The sequence below is a fragment of the Pelodiscus sinensis genome, chromosome 6, assembly GCF_049634645.1.
Source record: "Pelodiscus sinensis isolate JC-2024 chromosome 6, ASM4963464v1, whole genome shotgun sequence".
Classification (NCBI taxonomy): domain Eukaryota; kingdom Metazoa; phylum Chordata; order Testudines; family Trionychidae; genus Pelodiscus; species Pelodiscus sinensis.
In genome coordinates, this window is record NC_134716.1 from 20908270 (window position 1) to 20928787 (window position 20518).

Consider the following 20518-nt stretch of genomic DNA (forward strand, 5'->3'; position numbering starts at 1 on the left):
TTCCCTCTACACTATTCTAAGTCACAATGCACAAGACAAAGCATAGTGGATACAAGGAAAGAACAGCAGGTATTGAAATCTGTCCAATGTCGAGAATAGCAAAACGATTCTGCCTCCTGTGATATTTTAGATATAATATCTTGAAATAATTTATTTCCATAATATTTCTAGAGCTGACCAGTCAGCTGGATGGGGGAAAGTCAGAGCATGGGATTTTCAAAAGAATCTAAGGGAATTAGGCCTTGCTCTACTGGCCAAATTAAAAGTAGCTGTGTAGGCACAGCTTTCATGTTGCAGCTCAGGTTCTCAGGCCTCCCCATCCCTGCAGGCTTGAAAGCTCGAACCCCAGCTGAGCCACAAACACATGGTTATTTTTAGCATGCTAGCACAAGCCCAAATAACAGTAATTGTGGATCCAGGCTGGGGCATATGCATTTCACAGATGCAGTGCTAGTATCTCTGAACTGAGATAAGGTGCCACTGTCCAAATTATTTAAACAGCAAGCCAATTTCTAACAGGGTTTGATTTGTGCTGAAAAAATTCAGTTCTCTAATTCAGTAAAGGTCCAATATAGTCTGCATTGAAGATTCAGATTTACTTTGGTCTGAGGTTCCAAACTAATCAAGATTTCCCCACTGCATGTTTTAAAACTTTAAATGCTTGAAAGGGCCAGCTCTACAGACAAACCTGCTAAAGTGAATGCAGGCTGTGACTTTAATATAGTATTCAGGTGTGATAGCAACACTTCATCAGTATTAGCGATGCTAGTACTTGCTTTTTCTTTTTTGTTTTCCTTTGTCTCAAATCAAGGGGATATTTTCTTGCTCAAGTCATTTTCCCAGCTTAGACATTACTGTCAGATTTATTCCTGTGGGACACACTTAGCTTCTAGCAGCTGACTGGACTGGGAATCCCTGATTAATTCTTGAAAATGGCTCTACAACACATCAGTGCAATTGCTACTGGGCCAGCTATATATAATGCAATAGTTTAAATCTCCAACCCTTTTTAAGCAGTAGGAATTCTCACTTTAGCTATAAGCTGTATGTTGTAATATGGATATTGTAACTATACATTATAACAACATCTCCTACAGTTATGATTACAAACTAATTTATATTCTTATCCTTATTTCCATATATTCCTAATTCTCTGACACATTTATTTTGAGTGTGAAATTTTCCATTTTTAGTATCTACAAAAAGGGAGTTTTAAAAAAATTGAGCAATGTATTTTTTTTGACATTTTTGAGGTCTATAAGGATGAAAACATTACATTTCCAATTTTTAAAAATGGCCACATATTTTTACACAGCTTAATTGGACACAGTGTGGCTCTGAGAACTGGAATGTATGATAAAGTGTCCAAAATTGGGGGGTAAATCCATGACCAAGTCTGAAAAACACTGATTGGATAACAATAAAGATTCTCATAGCTCCCTATTCAAAAAAGATTATTCCTATATAAGAGAGCAGAAACTATAGATTTGCATGCAAAGGGCTGGCAGTTCACATCCACAGCTAAACATCCACAATTACAATTGACGTAAGTTAATCTTGGACCTTTGCAATGGTACTTGATGATGGCCTCAGTGCCTACAATTATGGATGTAAGAACCATGATTACTTACATAAATGGCCGTGTAGTTGTCTGAAGAATCACTTGCATGTGGAATTCTTGATTTATGTGCACTGTCAAGGTAACCGTGTGCACAAATGTAGGCAAGCAACTATGAGAGTGCAAAAATGAGCCTCTGCTTTCTAAAACAACACATCCCAGAAAAATCACCAGTCAGGAAAAAAAGTGTTAACTTAACCATGTTGCAAATCAAGTAACGTTTTCTAGCCCATAGCCATTTTAATAGTTTATTCTTTTTGTCACAAAAGATGACCCTAAAAGATGACACTATAAAAACAAGATATGCAACCTGATCCCTTAATATTTCAGCTGTATCTCAGACTTTGCATTACCTGATTTCTGGTGACTAACATTAAAACCTTAATTACATGAAAAAGGTTTTTTTTCATTTGAATAGAATTTGTTAATTTTATCTATCAGTATGGTTCTGTAGTAATGATAACAGATTGGGATAGAAAACTTCAGAGTTCTATTCCGACCTCTGCTACAGTCATCTGGGATGATCTTGGACAAATTACTAAGGGGTACATTTTCAAAGCTGAACACTTGAATTTAGACACCTAACTTTAGACATCTAGGACTTAATTTCCAAAACTGTTTTGCACTCACAGCTCCAGTCAACTTTAGAAGCAAGTCAGACCCTAGGTTTGTAAAGCTGGGAACCCAAAATTAGGCATGCATATTTAAGATTACTTCTGAAAAATGTAGGTCGTGAGAAGTTTCTCTTCAGTGTTCTCCTTCTAAAATGGAAAGAGTACTTTCCTGCCAAAAATGAATATGGTGAACCCAATTCTCTGTGCCACAATTTCTCCATCCGTGAAATGGGGACACTTTAAGAGGTATGCTGGTTACAGCCTTGCATAAGTGGTAACACATACCTGTGCCACAGCAGGAGGAGCCCTGGGAAGGAATTGTAATGTAGAAAAGTCTTAAATGGGTAGCCATGTTACAAGCCAATCTCTGAAATAATGGCTGTATGGAGGCCAACAGAATTGCCAGGCCCTTGGCCAGGCTGGGAGTGGGGTGCCTGGCTCCCCACTCCCTGAAGGGCTGTGGCCTTGGGCAGAAGATTGCTGCACAATATACATGCTCCCTCCCAGACAGCTCTTAGTACCGCCCAGAACACACTGCCTGCACCTCCTGTGGTGACTTAAAGAGCTCAGGACTCCAGCCCCCACCACTGTTGCAGTAGGGAGCCTTGGGTCCTTTTGTATCCTGGTCCCCAGGATAGTTTCACCCTTTGCCACCTCCTCCCTCCCCAGTTGGCAGGTCTGATAGCGTTTAGGAAACAACTATTTCCATGGACAAGTTACTTCATAAAGGCCCACCATAGGCTGTCACCTGAGTTTGACTGCTGTTCTTGTTTTCAAGCCATCCCTTTAGCTCTTGGAACAGCCTCTCCCCTGATGGGGGGCTAAGCAAACTTTGTACTTTGACCTAGTTTCCACTTTTTATAAAACTCCTTTTTGATTTTTAAATAATTTAAGATCTCCTAGTTAAGCCAAGGTGGTCTCTTGCCATACTTCCTATTTTTCCTACACAGTGGAGTAGGTTGCTCTTGCCCCATTAATAATGTCTCTTTGGAAGACTGCCAACTGTCTTCCTTTTAGACTCGCTTCTTCTGAGTTTGCTAAAGTCTGCCTTCTTGAAATTCATTGTCTTTATGTCGTTGTTCTCCCTACTACCATTCCATAGAATTATGAACTCTATCATTTCATGATCACTTATGTCATAACGTGTACCCTGCTGTGTTACTTTCCCAACACATGTTTGGATAGTTGAAGTCCCCCATCAACAAGTCCTGTCCTTTGGATGATTTTGTTAATTGTTTAAAAAAAGCCTGATTCCCCCTCTTCTTCCTGATTAGTAGACCCCTAATATGACATCACCCTTGTTTTTTATCCTTTATCTTTACCCAGAGACTCTCCAGAGACGGTAAAGTGATCGACATATAGAACAAAAACATTCAGCTTGATATATACAGTTTTTGCAGTTAAAATCTAGTGACATTGAAAGGCATTACTATAGCTTTAAAAATACTAAAATACATATTGAAGGGTACGTCTACACTACAGAGTTAATTCGAGTTAACTTAATTCGAAATAGTTCATTCGAATTAAGTTAATTCGAATAAATGCATCTACACACAAAACCTATTTCGAAATAGCGTTTTGATATTTTGAAATAGTGCATCCACGTTGAGTAGACCCTGAACCGAAGTTAAGGGCGGCCAGAACCAGTGCTGGCAGGGCATCAGGCTTGGGCTTAGTGTACGGGGCTGCTGCCTGAGGCTAACTGAGCTCCATGCTTAAAAGGACCCTACCCTCACCCCGGAAACACAGTTCTCAGGGTTCCCCACTTGCTTGTCTACCTTGATGAGGGACAGCAAAGCAGTCCTATCTTGGAGTGCCCTGAGTGCCCGCACTCGGGTCACCACAGCACTTGGCCACATGGAGCCAGAGCTGCCCCTGTGCTCGCCGGTGCATCTTGTGGGGTCGTTGCCATCACCCCGGCTGCACTTGCTGCAGGCTGCCATCTGGGGGGATTCATCGGGGGGCTGTCAGGATCCAGGAGGCCCTGCGGGAGAGCGTCCACCCCGAGGAGCCCTCAGAGCCATCCTGGTCCTCCCCACCGGGGTCTTGTGCCCATTCTTCCCTCACATCTTTCCACTTACGCCTTCCTACCCCCCTTCCTGATGTCAAACAAAAGACACGTATGTTCAAAAATAGAAACTGGGTTTACTGAACAAAACTGGGGGGGGGGGAGGGAGAATGAACCTCTGGGGAGACTGGGAAAAGAAAGAGAGAGGGTAGGAGAGGGGAAGGGGAAACCTGGGAGGAGGGAGCTGGAAATGGGAAGCAAGGGGATGAAGGGGGAGGGGAAGCTCAGGGCTCAGTGTTGGGAGTCTTGCCGGATCAACTTGATTTTCATGCAAACCTGCTCCTGAGTTCGCATGTGGCCTTTGGTGACCAGGCTGGCAGCTATCCTGCCATAGAAGGCTGCATTCCTCTGTCTAGGGCAGAGATCATGGACGTTGGGGGCATCCCCCCCAAACCTGAATAAGGTCCATGATCTCCACACTGGACCAGGAAGGTGCCTGCCTTCTCCAACCCGTCAGGCTCCTGGGAGCTGGCAGACTGCTCCTGGGGAGCAGTGGAGGGCTGGCTGCCAGTGGCTTGCTGGCTCATGTTTTGGGGCCACTGGGTTGGGGCCCCGGGGGCCACTGCTGACTCTGGGCTGGCAGGCTTGGAGCTGGCGCAGGCACTGTGACCAGGATCTACCCCTTTAATGGCTCTGGGGCTGGGGGAGAGGAGAGTAAGTTTTCCTCGTTGTGCCCACAGTGGCCACCAGGGCTCCCTGGCAAGGGTTGAAGGTCCCCCTATTTCGAATTAAGTGTGTACACAGCACTTAATTTGAAATAGCTATTTCGAATTTGGCGTTCTCCTTGTAGAATGAGGTTTACCAAATTCGAATTAAACACTCCGCTATTTTGAATTAATTTTGAAATAGTGGTTTGCATGTATAGATGCTATTAAAGTTAATTCGAAATAACACTGTTATTTCAAATTAACTTTGCAGTGTAGACATACCCGAAGGTATTATCATTTCAGTGCAAGCTACTTGGTGAATGCTAGATATAAGCAATTTGCTTAGATCTTAATTTGAGAGCACTCATTTGTGGACACTGATCTAAAGCTTTGTTTCCCAACACACATACCAGAAATGGAATGGAAAATCTTACATGTAACAGGAAAATCATGGGCTCCTATGAAAAGAAAACCATAGGTGAGGTCTTCACTAAGGAAAATGATCTGAATGTTGCAGAACAAAATGTATTATTATTTGTAATATAATAGTAACTATTATAGGCCCCACCTTAGATCAGGGCTCCATTATCCTAGGAGAGAGTGAAAGACACACATAGTGAGAGACAGTCCTTGCTTCAAAGAGTTTATAAGTAGGGTACTACCAAATTCACAGTCCATTTTCATAAATTTCATTTAAACAAGTGAATTTCGTGGTTTCAGATTTTTAAATCTTACTTTTCACAGTGTTGTAAAAATGTGAATATGAATTTGAAAACAGAAAACTATAAATATATAAAAACCTGAAGACTCAGCATTTCTCAAACTGGGGGTTGCAATGCTATGGCAGGGCAAGGTCATGGTATTGGCACCTTCTGTGCTGTCTTCAAACCTTTCATGGTTGTGAATTTGGAAGGGTCCTATTTATAACCTATTCTAAATAGGCAAGACAGGCAGAGAATGGGATGGATAACAGAGTACACACCAGGTCAGTGACAGAGCCAATGGAACTCAAGTCTCCTTAATCTGAATTGAATGCCCTATCCATAGACCAAACTGCCTCTCCAAAAATACTTGCCAAAATAGTTTTAAATACTATTTAAATACTAAATGTATATGAATATTTCTATACCACCGAGCCTTCTTCCTTGTTCACATAAATATACTGACTAAAACCTGTTATACATTCTTTCAGAAAAGAAATGTGGGGGTACTCATGCACAGAGTTTTGGCAAAGAGATCAATTTTTTGCCTTTTAAAAATGTAGCCTGAAAAGTCAGATAATATTATTAAAGAAAAAATAAGAAAAATAGTGACCATAGAGCACAGTGACAGAAAATAGAAATTTCAGTCTGTGAAATTTTGTGGCTAATTCTGATCTCAAAACAGTTTTATGCTGATAACTGTACTGACTTCAGTGGAGCTATTCCTGATTAACACTGGGCAAACTGAAAGAAGAATCAAGCCTTTTATTTCTTAGAAGATTTTTTAAAGACTGCTATTCCTCATTTTTTTACTTTACATCCAATCTTGTTTGTCTAAATATCATTACATATGAAATACAAATGTAAAAAGACCTAGTAGTTGAAGCACGCCATAATTTATTCCTTGAGCATATCATTTTAACTATCTTTCCCACTGAGTGACTTCTTTCAAGCAGTTTGGGTATGTCTACACTACCCCGCTAGTTCGAACTAGCGGGGTAATGTATGCATACCGAACTTGCTAATGAAGCCCGGGATTTGAATTTCCCGGGCTTCATTAGCATAAAGCCGGCGCCGCCATTTTTAAAAGCCGGCTAGTGCGAACCCCGTGCCGCGCGGCTACACGCGGCACGGGCTAGATAGTTCGAACTACGTAGCCATTCCGAACTATCTGTACCCCTCGAGGAGTACAGATAGTTCGGAATGGCTACGTAGTTCGAACTATCTAGCCCGTGCCGCGTGTAGCCGCGCGGCACGGGGTTCGCACTAGCCGGCTTTTAAAAATGGCGGCGCCGGCTTTATGCTAATGAAGCCCGGGAAATTCAAATCCCGGGCTTCATTAGCAAGTTCGGTATGCATACATTACCCCGCTAGTTCGAACTAGCGGGGTAGTGTAGACATACCCTTAGGAAATAAATAATTTTAAATATTTTGAATCATTTCAAGATTAGCAGTTCAAGGACACTGCACTAAACTAGGGTCCCTAAACCTGTTCAAGTATTAATTGGTTTAATACAACTTAAGTCATTTATTGTAACTGACTTAGGATATCTGTTGTAATATAACTCAGAGTACATGTGGGCATCAGCCCCAGCTCACTGAAGTTGTATTAAATGGATACCTCATCCTTAGAATACAGGAGGTCAGACACTTCTTAACAAGAGTGATATTTGGTAACAGATGCTATTTAATCTTTATAATCATATTAGTGTTTGATATACAGTAGGGAGTATAAGGTCAAAGAATTCAGACTACAGGTCAGATCGTTTCCAGGCTCATGTATTTCCTAAGTAATATCGGTAAAAGACTCCATAGTTCTTTGTCATCCTCCCATCAAACCTACAACACAACCACCATGTTTTGTGATCTGGAAAGAAGAAAGAAACATTAGCTTTCTCTGCACTAGAGAATGAAAGCTGACCTCAAAATGCTGTTTATGTTAAATAAACACTAATTATAGTCAAGTCTTATATACTGTTAATTGTGCATGGCTGTACATGATAATATATTACAAAGCTGATGTTCACTTCATTTACTACTACAGGTTTACCTGTGATTCAGACAGATGCAAACTAAGGATATTAAAATATTTATTTGTAAAAGTTTAACCGTGAAAACTTTCAGCAGTTACACGTTTACTTGCGGGATGTGGGTCACTTTTAAGCCAGTTCCCCACATGATCTGGTACCCACCTACCTCCCCACAGTGAGGGGAGGCCTTGCATGTAACTGCAAAGGTTAACTGATAAGATCAGGCACATTGGTTAACCGTTTAAACTATCACATCCCTAGGGTAAACTGTATTAGAATAATGACGTTCATTTAAAAAGTCACACCAAAGTATTACTATAATTATATATTTGTAAACATTTGTGCTCAAAGCCTCCTACCAAGATAATCAAAGAATTGCAGAATACTAGAACTGGAAGGGACATCAAGAGGTCATCAAGTCCAGTCCCCTGCCCTCACAGAAGGACCAGACATCTCTGATAGATCGTCCCAGATAGATGTTTATCTAACCTGCTCTTAAATATCTCCAGTGATGAAGATTCCACAAGCGCCCTGTCATATAAAAAGCCATATGCGGTGCCTGCAGCTCAGCAGGCTGGAATGGAAGTTTCCTTCTTTGCTGTACTCAGCCTAGTACAGCTTTGTACCCTGCAAACGCAAACACCAGCTGGCCCTTATCAGCTTTAACCCATGCACTTGAGCTGGGAAACCACTAAGCAGTAAACAAGTTGACCTCAATCTCAGCTCATAAGAGTGATACGAATGGCATTGAGCCAGTATGCGCACATCCGGTAAACAACTGTAATATAACTAGCGTAGGGAATCCCATGCCTGGTGAGTTTCACCAGGGACCTAGACCTCGGAGGGTGCCCTGGATTCCCCAGCTGGAGCCCTGTCGATCACGGCCCTTGAGGCAAAGATCAGGGACAGGACTTCCCATGATAGAAAGGACGTAAGCATTCCAAGTGCCTTTTACTCTTATATGTATTGCTCTGTAGTGCTTGATGATATGCACTCTGTAATAGCTGTATAACCACAATACAGTAACATTAACTTTGTAGTAGCAATGATGTAGATGAGATTAATAAAGCAAGACTATCCCTAATTGACTCTGTGTTGAAGCAAGCCCATAATCCTGTTCGTCCATGGTAGAGGATGAGCTGAAACTCCCTAAGCAATTTATTCCAGTGCTTAACTACCCTGACAGTCAAGAAGTTTTTCCTAATGACCAATCTAAACCTCACTTGCTGCAATTTAAGCCCATTGCTTCTTGTTCTATCATCAGAGGTCAAGGAGAACAATTTTTCTTCCTCCTCTTTCTAACACACTTTTAGGTGCTTGAAAACTGCTATCATGTCCCCTCTCTTTCCAAACTAAACAAACCTAGTTCTTTCAGTCTTCATGTTTTCTAGGCCTTTAATCATTTTTGTTGCTCTTCTCTGGACCTTCTTCAGTTTCTCCACATCATTTTTGAAATGTGGTACCCAGAACTGGACACAAAACCTCAGTTGAAGCCTAATCAGCACAGAGTAGAGTGAAAGAATTACTTCTCTTATGTTTCTCACAACACTCCTGTTTATGCATCCCAGAATCATGCTCACTTTTTTTGGCAACAGTGTCACACTGTTGACTCATATTTAGCTTGTGGTTCACTATAACCTCTAGCTCCCTTTCTGCATGCTCCTTCCTAGATAGTCACTTCCCATTTTGTATGTGTGAAGCTGATTGTTCCTTCCTACATGGAGTACTTCACATTTGTCCTTATTAAATTTCATCCTATTTATTTCAGACCATTTCTCCAGTTTGTGCAGATAATTTTGAATTCTGAACCTATCCTCCAAGAACAACGAGAAGTCCTGTGGCACCTTATAGATGGCATCTGAGGAAGTGGGTCTTTGCCCACGAAAGCGTATGCTTTAATATACCTGTTAGTCTATAAGGTGCCACAGGATTTCTCCTTGTTCTTGCAGATTCAGACTAACATGGCTACCCCGCTGATACCTATCCTCCAAAGCACTTGTAATCTCACCCAGCTTTATATCATCTGCAGACTTATAAGTGTACTCTCTATGCCATTATCTAAATTGCTGATGAAGATATTGAAACAGAACCTGTCTCAAAATTGACCCATGCGGAACCCCTGCCAGCATGTCCCCAGAGACAGAGACAAACACCTACAGGATCTTTATAGAGCATTCCTAAAAATTGAAATACCCACCTGGAGAAGTAAAAAAACAGACTGACAGAGCCAAAAAAGTACCCAGACGTGAACTACATCAAGACAGACTCAAAAGAGAAAATAAGGGTATGTCTACACAGCAAAGTTATTTTGAAATAACAGCAGTTATTTTGAAATAACTTTCCTAGCGTTTACACAGCCATTCCGTTATTTTGAAATTAATTCGAAATAGTGGAGGGCTTATTTTGAAATTGGTAAACCTCATTCCATGAGGAATAGTGCCAATTTTGAAATTGCTATTTCGAAATAAGCGCTGTGTAGATGCTTATTTCCAAATAGGGGGCCTCCAGCCCTTCCTGCGTGCCCTGCTGGCCGCCCTGGCCACAAGGCAACTTCTGACTTGATGCCCTGCCAGAACTGGTTCCAACCAGCCTTAAATGTGATTCAACATCCACTCAGTGTGGACGTGCTATTTCAAAATAGAAAAATGCTATTTCGAAATGCATTTTGTGTGTAGGTGCGTTATTTCGAAATAAGCTATTTCGAATTAACTATTTTGAAATAGTTTATTTCGAAATAACGCTGTAGTGTAGACATAGCCTAACAGACTTCCACTTGTTAGGACCTACAGTCCACAACTCAGACTGCTCCAGCGCATTATACACAATCTACAAAACATCTTAAAAAATGATCCCTCACTCTCAATGGCCTTGGGAAAAAAGCCTATTCTCGCTTACAGACAACCCCCCAACCTGAAACGAATTATTTCCAGTAACCATGCCAAACAACCACATCAGAAGTATCCAGGAATCCAGCCCTGCAACCAACTGTGGCACCAACTCTGCCCACATATCTATATAAGCGAATTCATCACTGGAGCCAACAACATAAGCTACCTAATCAAAAGGTCATTTGACTGCACATCCAGTAATTTGATCTATGCCAATAAATACCAGCAATGCCCCACTGCTATATATATTGGACAAATTGGACAGACCCTACGGGAAAGAATCAATGAACACAAATCAGATATACGTAAAGGGAACATATAGAAACCTGTTGGGGGAACACTTTAATCTTCCTAATCACTGTTTAAAAGATCTTCAAGTGGCTATCTTGTCACAAAACAATTCTACTAGCCAAATACACAGAGAGGCGTTGGAATTACAATTAATCTGCAAGTTCATTTCTCATGCTAATGGCCTCAATCGTGATGTGGGATGGTTAGGACATTATCAACCTAACATTCAATGAACGTGCAAACAGCTCTTCGTGTAGGTTCCTGTGTTAGGAAGGGTACTATCTATTGACTTTGATTCTTATCTGCTTCATTTTAACTATCCAATCTTCAAGTACTTATTGATTCCCAGTTCTGCCTTCCCGTTTTTCCCTTTGATATTTCCATACTCTCTGCTCCTTGTTTCTCGCCCTCCCTCCTTTTTTCCTCCCCTCCTCCCTTCTCCCTTATTTATTTTAGGTCTGCACATCCTAAACTCAAAACTCCGGTCATCTGAAGAAGTGGGCTGTGCCCACAAAAGCCTATAAAGTGCTATCAGACCATTTGTTGTTTTTTAAGTTTATTTCTGAGAATAGTTACCAGTTATGAATCTACCATATAGTAACCCCATCTAGGTTGTATTTGTCTAGTTTATGGATAAGAAGGTCATGCAGGACCAATATCAAATGCTTTACTAAAGTCTAGGTGTAAGACTTTACTAAAGTCACGTCCACCGCTTCTCCCTTTTCCATAAGACTTGCTGTCCTATGAAAGAAAGCTATCAGATTGGTTTGATGTGGTTTGTTCTTTACAAATCCATGCTGTTATCACCGTATTATCCTCCAGATATTTGCAGATGAATTGCTTCATTATTTGCTTCATTACCTTTCCTGGCACAGAAGTTAAGCTGACTGGTCTGTAGTTTCCTGGGCAGTCCTTATTCCCCCCCCCCCTTTTTTTTTGATGGGCACTGTATTCACCGTTTTCCAGGCTTTAGGAATCTTCTGTCTTCCATGACTTTTCAAAGATGATTGATAGTGCCTAAGATACCACCTCTTTCAGCTCCTTTAGTATTCTAGGATTCTTTTCCTCCGGCCCTGGTGTCTTGAAGACATCTCATTTCTGTAAGTAATTTTTAACTAGTTCTTTTAATATTCTAATTTCTAAACCTACCCCATTTCCCTAGCATTCACTAAGTTAGGCATCCAGTCACCACCAACGTGCTTGGTGAAAACCGAAACAAAGACGTCGTTAAGCACCTCTTCCATTCCCATGTTTTCTGTTATTGTTATTGTTTCTCCCTTTTCATTGAGCAAAGAGCCTACTCTGTCCTTGGTCTTTCTCCTGCTTCTAATATATTTGTAGAATGTTTTCTTGTTACCCTTTATGTCTCTAGCTAGACTGAGCTCATTTTGTGCTTTCACCTTTCTAATTTTGTCCCTATATACTTGTGTTATATGCTTATATTCATCCTTTGTACTTTGCCCTAGTTTCTGCTTTTTATATGACTCTTTTTTGATTTTTAGATCATTTAAGGTCTCCTGGTTAAGCCAAGGTGGTCTCTTGCCATACTACCTATCTTTCCTACACAGTGGATGGTTGGCTCTTGGGCCCTTAATAATTCCCCTTTGATGTTGGTCCCCGAAATACAGGAAGATATAGCCCGTGCATTAAAGAATTTACACTGTAAATAGACAAGGAAGGTAAAGGGAAATAGAGGAACACAAACATGAAGAACATCATACAATAGGTCAGCAACCTAGTTGTAAACTGAACATAGGATTTTTGACCCCCAGATTAGTGCCCTATCCACTAACCCATGATGCCTATCTGCACAAACATTCACATGGCCTACTCCCTAGTCTTGGTTGCCCTTCGCTGCTCCACTCCGACCTTGGAATGAGCTTCTGGTAGAGAGCCCTGGTACCAGTTGGGACATCGATCTTTGTTCTGACACAGCCAGTGATAGTTGTGAAGGGGACTTCATCATCATCAGAGCACCCAATGCTTCCCAATATGGCCATTGTGTTGCTACCACTGGGGTGCTATGGAAGGCAAAGCAGTTTTTAGTGCCCAATCCCAATGCAGAGACTGGGATATGGGCTGACCTGGGCCTCTGCACCAAAGGAACCTCTCTCCTGCAACCAAGGAAGAGCCATCAACACCTGGGCTTGCCTGCTGACTGTGGCTACCATGAGCAATCAATCAGTGGATATACCAGAAAGAACAGTCCCAGTGGGAACAGTGCTTGGGAGATAAGTAACCCGAGGGGGAGTTCCAGTGACTGGGCCTGGCATCTAGACACTGACCAATGATAGGGCAATTACATTGGTTATAATATAGGGAGCATTGACCCTGAATAGGGAAATAACATCTTGACATTTGAGGGAAGAGTTTGGGTGACTGGCAGTGTAGTTGCAACTTGCAACCTGCCTTGTCTGGTGACCTGTGGCACTCTCCTGCCTCCCAAAGTAAACCTCCTTACAGGAGGCATAAGGGATCTGTAGAAAAAGGCTTTTTTTCTTGACAGATCCCTCTCTAGACTGATGCTTTTTTGTCGACAAAGTGCTGAGTCGGCAAAACGTGGCAACCATTTTTATGCAAATTAGGCACAGGATATTTAAATCCCTGCCTCATTTGCAATGTCGACCTGCCTAATCTGCATCCCTTTGCCGACAGAGGGATGCAGTCTAGATATACCCAAAGTGTTAAATAACATTCTAGATTTTTAGAATGTTTAGATGGGATCATATATATGATCCCATCTACATATTTTGTTAGTCTTTAAAGTGCTACTAGACTATTTGTTGTTTTTTAAGTTTTTCCTGTTACAGACTAATCGGCTACCCCTCTGTAGATTTTTATCTGCAATAGAGTTAAAAATCCAAGTAAAATGCATTTTTTCCTACAGTTCAAAACCAGAAAATTGTGAGTAAAGAAGAGCTCTCTACTCATTCTTCAATTTTATTAATCAAGATTCTGTCCATTAAGACATTTACATTATACTGGTGTACTGTATGCATCACTAACCATATGCCATCCCTAAACAGTAGGAATTCAGCCATTCACTTCATTCATTAAAATCCACAGAGCCTATTATTCTGTTTACAGTCTAATAGATATTCACTGTCACTATTCAGGCCTCTGATTCAATTTGCCTAAATCCCAGCTGCAGAGTAATCCTGATGGAGATTAAGTTAATTTATCACCAATTCCTTCTCAGAACCATCAACTGTTGGTGTTTCTTAATAAAAGCTATGGTTCACTTTCTTCCCCTGAAACTAGTACATCTAAGAGTGTTTCTAATAGAGTGGGTAAGTATTTCATTTTTTAAATGGTAAGGTGTTTTTGTGTGTCTTTTAAGAGAGAAAAGTGATGTTTGCAGGTAGAACATCCTCACAGTGCATTTGCTGTATTATTTACCATTTATAAAACTGAGGTCTGTGTTTTTCTAATGAAAATACTGATTTTTATCGAATGAAGTTGCTTTCCTTTAATCATATATTTGGTAGATTCAGGTCAAACACTGATTATCAGATTTTGTCACCTGCTATAGCACAATACAAAGGAATCACACTGGATATTTTTTCTAGATAAAGAGATGACAATTAAGAGCATGCTTAATGGACCAGATGGTTTTCTTCTTGCTTTTAAATGTTCCCAGCTGGGAACATATTTCCTATCAACTTACAGCCATGTCCAATGCACTCACTTTCAAAGCAAAACTGATAGCATTCATTTACATAAATGGTACAACAATCATTCTCATTTTAAGCTGTTCCTGTAACCTAATAAAGTGATCTTTGGACAAACTATCACTATCACAACAGTGCAGAGCTTTTAAAACTATGTGGATTTCATCTGGAAGTTGTTCCATTTCTATTTTAAGATACTGGGCTTTTTTCTTTTTTTTTAAGCCACTGCATGTCACAAACTTCCCCACTGCATTTTATAATATCTTCTGATGCAGACATGGCTCATGAATGTACAAGATTCTTGCTGGTGGGAAAGTTCAACTGTTCACCTCTCTCAGGGATGAACAAATCAAACAGTAAATCTGCCAAATGTTATGAAGAGCAGCTGTGTTCAATGAGACCAACATTGGCCATATATCATAGAGGTAGTTCTAGTCACCCATCCTGCATCTGATCTACGCAACCATTCTAGGCCTGTATTTTTTTCCACATCCTGGACCCACTAATAGAAGGTGGGAGAGGATCACTGCCCAGGAAATCCATGCCCTGGGTATGGGGAGGAAAATAAACCTCACCACTGAGAATGTGTACAGTCTTATCTCCTCCCTCTCTTGATCCTGGATAATTTTGAATGTTCCTGATAAGGATTTCTCTTAGACAGGAGACTGGTTTCCCTGGGTGGAAGGATTCATGAAGTGGGAGTGTGAATGTGTGTTGCTTTTTATTCTGAGTGGGTGTGGGGGTCATCAAATAGGTCCAGAATATTATTCAGATATTAGGAATCTCCCCTTTACAACCTCCTATTCTCTACTTCCTACAATCTCCAATTCTTTTCTGTGAGTCATTCTTATGTAAGGCCTTTCATTTTGTTTTAGCCAAAATGATAATGATGGAATTTTTCATATAGTCCCTCTGAAGAAAACTGTAGTAAATGAGTAAAACACAGCACACACAAACTTGGACCTCATCACAATATATTCACGAAGAAATGTTTCTAACATTCCATAGCATTTATTACTAAATTGCTAGGCAAGGGCCTAAATAGAGCAATAAGTAGTATATTATGCACCTATCATCCCAACTTCTTTTTTGATACAGACCCTGATCCAAAAGCTTACAAATCTAAACCAAATATAGAAATTATATTATCTATGAAGTGATATATATATTGAAAGTCCAAACTTTAATGTACAATGGGCATTATAAGTGCAAAATATGCAAAAGGTAATTAAAAGATACATCTCTCTTTTAGACATTCCTTGTTTTCAGTGCAGTTATTCCAGAACTGCATCATGAGTGAAAGCAGACTCCAGTATCCTGGGATACATATAGAGAGAAACTAGAAATGGATAGGTCAGAGTTAATGCAGATTTTCTTTAATTTTAGTCAGAACTCTTGGGTGAATACCATGTGGTCCTGGTAATTTATTACTGTTTATTTTATCAATATGTTCTAGATATCTTATTTAACATTTACAAAAAAATCATAAAAATATGTGTATGTATGCAACAGATTTGGTACTTTACTCTAGCTAAAGATTGTGTATTACATTTGTACTGCATGAAAGGTGTCATTTAATTCTAGATTAGAGTTGTCAAATGATTAAAAATAATTATAAATAATAATGAGATTAAAATATAGTTATGATTTGGCAATTTAATTGCACTGTTAAACAATAATAGAATACCAATTTAAATGTATTAGGAAAATTCGTGGATGTTTTTCTACATTTTCAAACAGATTCATTTTAATTACAACACAGAATACAAAGTGTGAAATGCTCACTTTCTATTGTTATTTTTCATTACAATTATTTGTACTATAAAAACGAAGCAAAAGAAAAGGTATTTTTCAATTCATTTTATACAAGTACTGTAATGCAGTCTCTTTAGACTGAAAGTGCAATTTACAAATATAAAAATTTATTTTCGTATAACTGCACTCAAAATCAAAACAAGGTAAAACTTAAAAGCCTGCAAGTTGAAACATGAAGGGCCATACAACAGTTTAGTATATCTGATATGTAAATACCATTTTATGCCAGCTACATTATGCCTGCTCTTATTTTCTGGTGGCAGTGTAAATAAGAAGTAGATAACATTATTACCTGTAAACAAACTTATTTGTCTTCATGATTTGCTAAACTAGAAGTAGGAATGAGTGAACTGAAAAATACTATTTCTTTAGTTTAACTTTTTTTTATCAATATAATATAAACTGAGAAGTGTACACTTTGTATTCCATGCAGTAACTGAAATCAATATATTTGAAAATGTAGAAAAACATCAAAAAATAAAATAATACATTTAAACAGGTATTCTATTATTACTTAACAGTACAATTAAAGCTGCAATCAATTATGACTATTTTAATCTAATGAACTTTTTTGTATTAATCGCATTCATTAACTGTGATTAATTGACAGCCCTATTCTAGACCCATTTGAAATAGAAACCACATGGCCATTTTTTTTCTCTTGGATAGACAGCACAGACGGTCATCGGCAAAGGATGGCCTCACAATTTGGAGGAGCTTACACTAGAAGCTGATGATTTGGCAGCCATTGATTTCCTCCTACTCTGGACATGCTGAGGATAATATTTTGCCTGTTTGAGAGTGGAGGATGCCAATGTATGGTGCACAAAAGACCATTTGCTTAGCTTCTGTTTGTGGTGGTATTTGATCAAATGGTCAATCAAAAGAAAAACAAAATTCTAACCTTCACAAATGTTATGAATTCTTCTACTTTGTCATTGGCCAGCAAGAGTTTTCTCTGCACTACTTCCAGTGCCTGTTCACTTTGCTTTGCCAAGCCATGGAGTTGCTGAGATGCTGTAGTCTCAAGTTCAGTCATCGCACATTCAGCTTCAATCATTTTACCTTCTAGGTTGGTAAGCTTGAGATCCTGAAAGTACATCAATATGAAAATTGGTACGCAAAAAGGGAAGCAATTACGATGTAATTTTAATCTAAAAAAATACACATTCGTTAACATTATGGGACATTCAATTTATAATATATACAATTCAATTCACAAGTATCTTTATATGTTATTATCCATATAAGGACTGAATTTTCACTAATAATAAGGTAACATAGCTTCAAGCCAAACTAAATAAAATCTTATACGGAAAGATGTTACTATTACTCTGTTTTATATTCTCCTAGAAGTATTTTAAAAAATTAAGTAGTGGGCCTTGAAACTTTTCATTTAAAAAAAATAATATTGTGAATGACTAAGTCAAGGAAAAAAAGGGAAATTACTTTTTTCTACATTAACTAGCAACACACTAATACTATACCTTTTTCCCCAACTCATCTTTAGCCTTGCGATACATCTGTTCATACTGTGATTTCTCTTTTGTAGCTACATTAAGCCTTTGCTTTAGTGAATCAATTGATGTTTTCTTGTTAGAACAGTCTTCAGTCAATGTCTTTACCTGAAGTAAAACCACAGGCAATTTGATTATTTAGACAGAAAACCTACAAACATGAACCAAAATCACAAGTAAACTTATTTTTGTTCTTACTGCATAAATTGGTACTTAAGCTAAACACTTGGTAGTATTTCCAGAACTTATAATAGGAATTTAATAAGCAGCTTATTTACCCACCCATAAATTATTCTATACAAAATTTGGTTGCATAAAGTGTGAAAGTCTAGACAGGGTTGATATTTACTTGTAGCTTTTAGACATTTTTCACTAAACATAACAAGGTCAGCCATAGTTTCAAATCTTTCTAATCATGGAGGGGAAAAGCATATGCTAATCAAAATATAGCTGAGAAAATGGTAATTGTCTACTACATGATTGCTTGCTTAGTCTTCTGGATAACACATGGTGACTTTGCCCTGTGTGCGTGGTTAGTGATTTAAGCCATAAATTGAAATGAAAGAACATTCCTAGAAAATCACTCTGCTATCACGGAAGATTGTATTAATCACACAATCCTACAGATAGTATACAGTATTGGCGAATCTCTCTGCTCTTCTGTTGAAGAGCATCATATTTTTCAGTTGAATTCTCTACAAACAACAATGGAAATATATGGGCTCTGATCCTGTTGAAGCTGAAAAATGGGATGCTGAAAATGCTCAAAGAGCAAAGTGCAACACTGAACTCTAAACTATTTTCTCTAAAAACAAAACCCAGGTATTTAGCTTGCTACTTCCTCACATTATCCCTTTCTGTCTCTCTGGTTGAGCATTCCTTAATGACACCTTATCTTTGGCATGGAGGGTAAGAGAGCAGCTCTCTCCGGAGCTGACAATGCTTAATGACTGCACGCACAGGCTACTGTACAAGCTGTGCAGCCAGCACTCGCTTTCTAAGAGAATAAAAGTATGTCTTGCTCGGCAAATTGTTTATTTCTATTTTGAGGTCATACATTGAATAACCTCATAGAAAGCCACTAGTCTGTTATCTTTGTCAGGGATAAAGGGCTGCATTGCAATGAACTGAATGGATATTATAAAAAGATGTCTTATCATCTCTAAGACCTTCCAACTTTCATGAAATGCCTTTAGATATGTAGGAAAAAACCATTTGGATGCTGAGCTGTAAGTTTCAATTAATAAATCAGTAACATAAAATCATAAAACCTGAATTCTGAAATGATAATTCAGCATTAAAAGTAGGAGTTAATATTGTTTAAAATACTAAAGAATTTAACTGAAGTAGATTGAAAATATTTGTAAACATATTTTGTGTACAGAATTACCCTAATTTGATCTATAGTGGCTTTTATAATGTTGAAAAATGTCTGATATTCTAGTAAGGCTATATATAGCAAATATTAAAATTGAGTTTTCTATATATTCTCATTATTTAGTTACACTTCTATTATATATACATTGAATTATGGTGAATTATACAGTTAATCAATACAGTCATCATATACCAAATCCATATAAACCCAAAATGGACAGAACTGCAATAAGTTAATGAAATGTACGCTTAAAATTTTGGTATGGTTTGTATAATTGGTTGGAATAACTTCTACAAATCAAACATTTATTTTTGTTATATATATTAACAACAAACAACTGTTACCTTTTTCTCAAAACTTTCTATTGTTTCCTTAAAAGTTTTCTCAATTTCCTGGTTTGCTTTCAGACGAGACCTTAAGTCTTCTATTAAATGTCTTTTCAAATTTATGTCTCTTTCCACCCGAGAAATCCTTGAAATAAGGGGAAAAAAGTCACAGCACCCACAGTATTAACAAATATAGTTATAATATAGTTACTTTAAACAATTAAATGTACATTAAGCATTTGTCATGTAAATAGCTGTAATTGATTTTTTCCCTAAACCACTGCATAGTATATTTAATCTCTTAACTAGTAGATCTAGTTCTATTAATTCAAAGGATCCACTCTATTGTGATTTACATTTTTACAGTGGTTTGTAATGTATCATACTGTATTAAGGTGAAAGCACAACAATAATACTTTAGTACACATTTATACAAGAAAAATAGCTGTTGAAAAAACATTTAGAAACTTCAACGAATTAATAAAAAACTGTTATTATTATGTGATAGATACTTTCCAATCATTGTATGTGTAGAATTCTTTTTTAAAATGGGGGAAAATCCAGTTTGAAACTTAATAGTATAGAGCAATTGATGTATTTGTGTTATTTGGGAAAATGCTTCAATGTGTACTATCTGAAAAACCACATTGTAAATTCAAATAAGATTATTTCTTTTTCAAAAATGCAAAATCTTAGAATTTGTCAGTATTTTAATAGAAGCCTCTTGAAAAATCAAGCTAACGCATCTACATTTTATAATCCAGAAATGTATGCCTTATATGATCCTTCTCCAGCTAGAATACAAATTAATATTTTAATATAATCACACTATTTTCTGAATACATTCATACAACTGCACTGTTTTTTTCCATATAAAACAAAATGAATGGTTGCAGTATGTTTATACATTGCTGCTATCCTGTCAATACCATAGGAAATCAGCAAGTAAACAAT

General features: G+C 38.4%; 1 protein-coding gene across 5 annotated transcripts in view; it reads right to left on the reverse strand.

Annotated features, from left to right (window-relative positions):
• Positions 1-20518, reverse strand: part of CNTLN (centlein) — a 342196-nt gene that overhangs the window by 13866 nt on the left and 307812 nt on the right. For all 5 annotated transcript variants that reach the window (XM_075931520.1, XM_075931519.1, XM_075931523.1 and 2 more), the window contains 3 exons: positions 19583-19709; positions 17831-17968; positions 17248-17433 (listed from right to left, as the gene is read on the reverse strand). In XM_075931520.1, coding sequence (XP_075787635.1) covers positions 17248-17433; positions 17831-17968; positions 19583-19709 — 451 coding nt within the window. The remainder of the gene's footprint in view (positions 1-17247; positions 17434-17830; positions 17969-19582; positions 19710-20518) is intronic.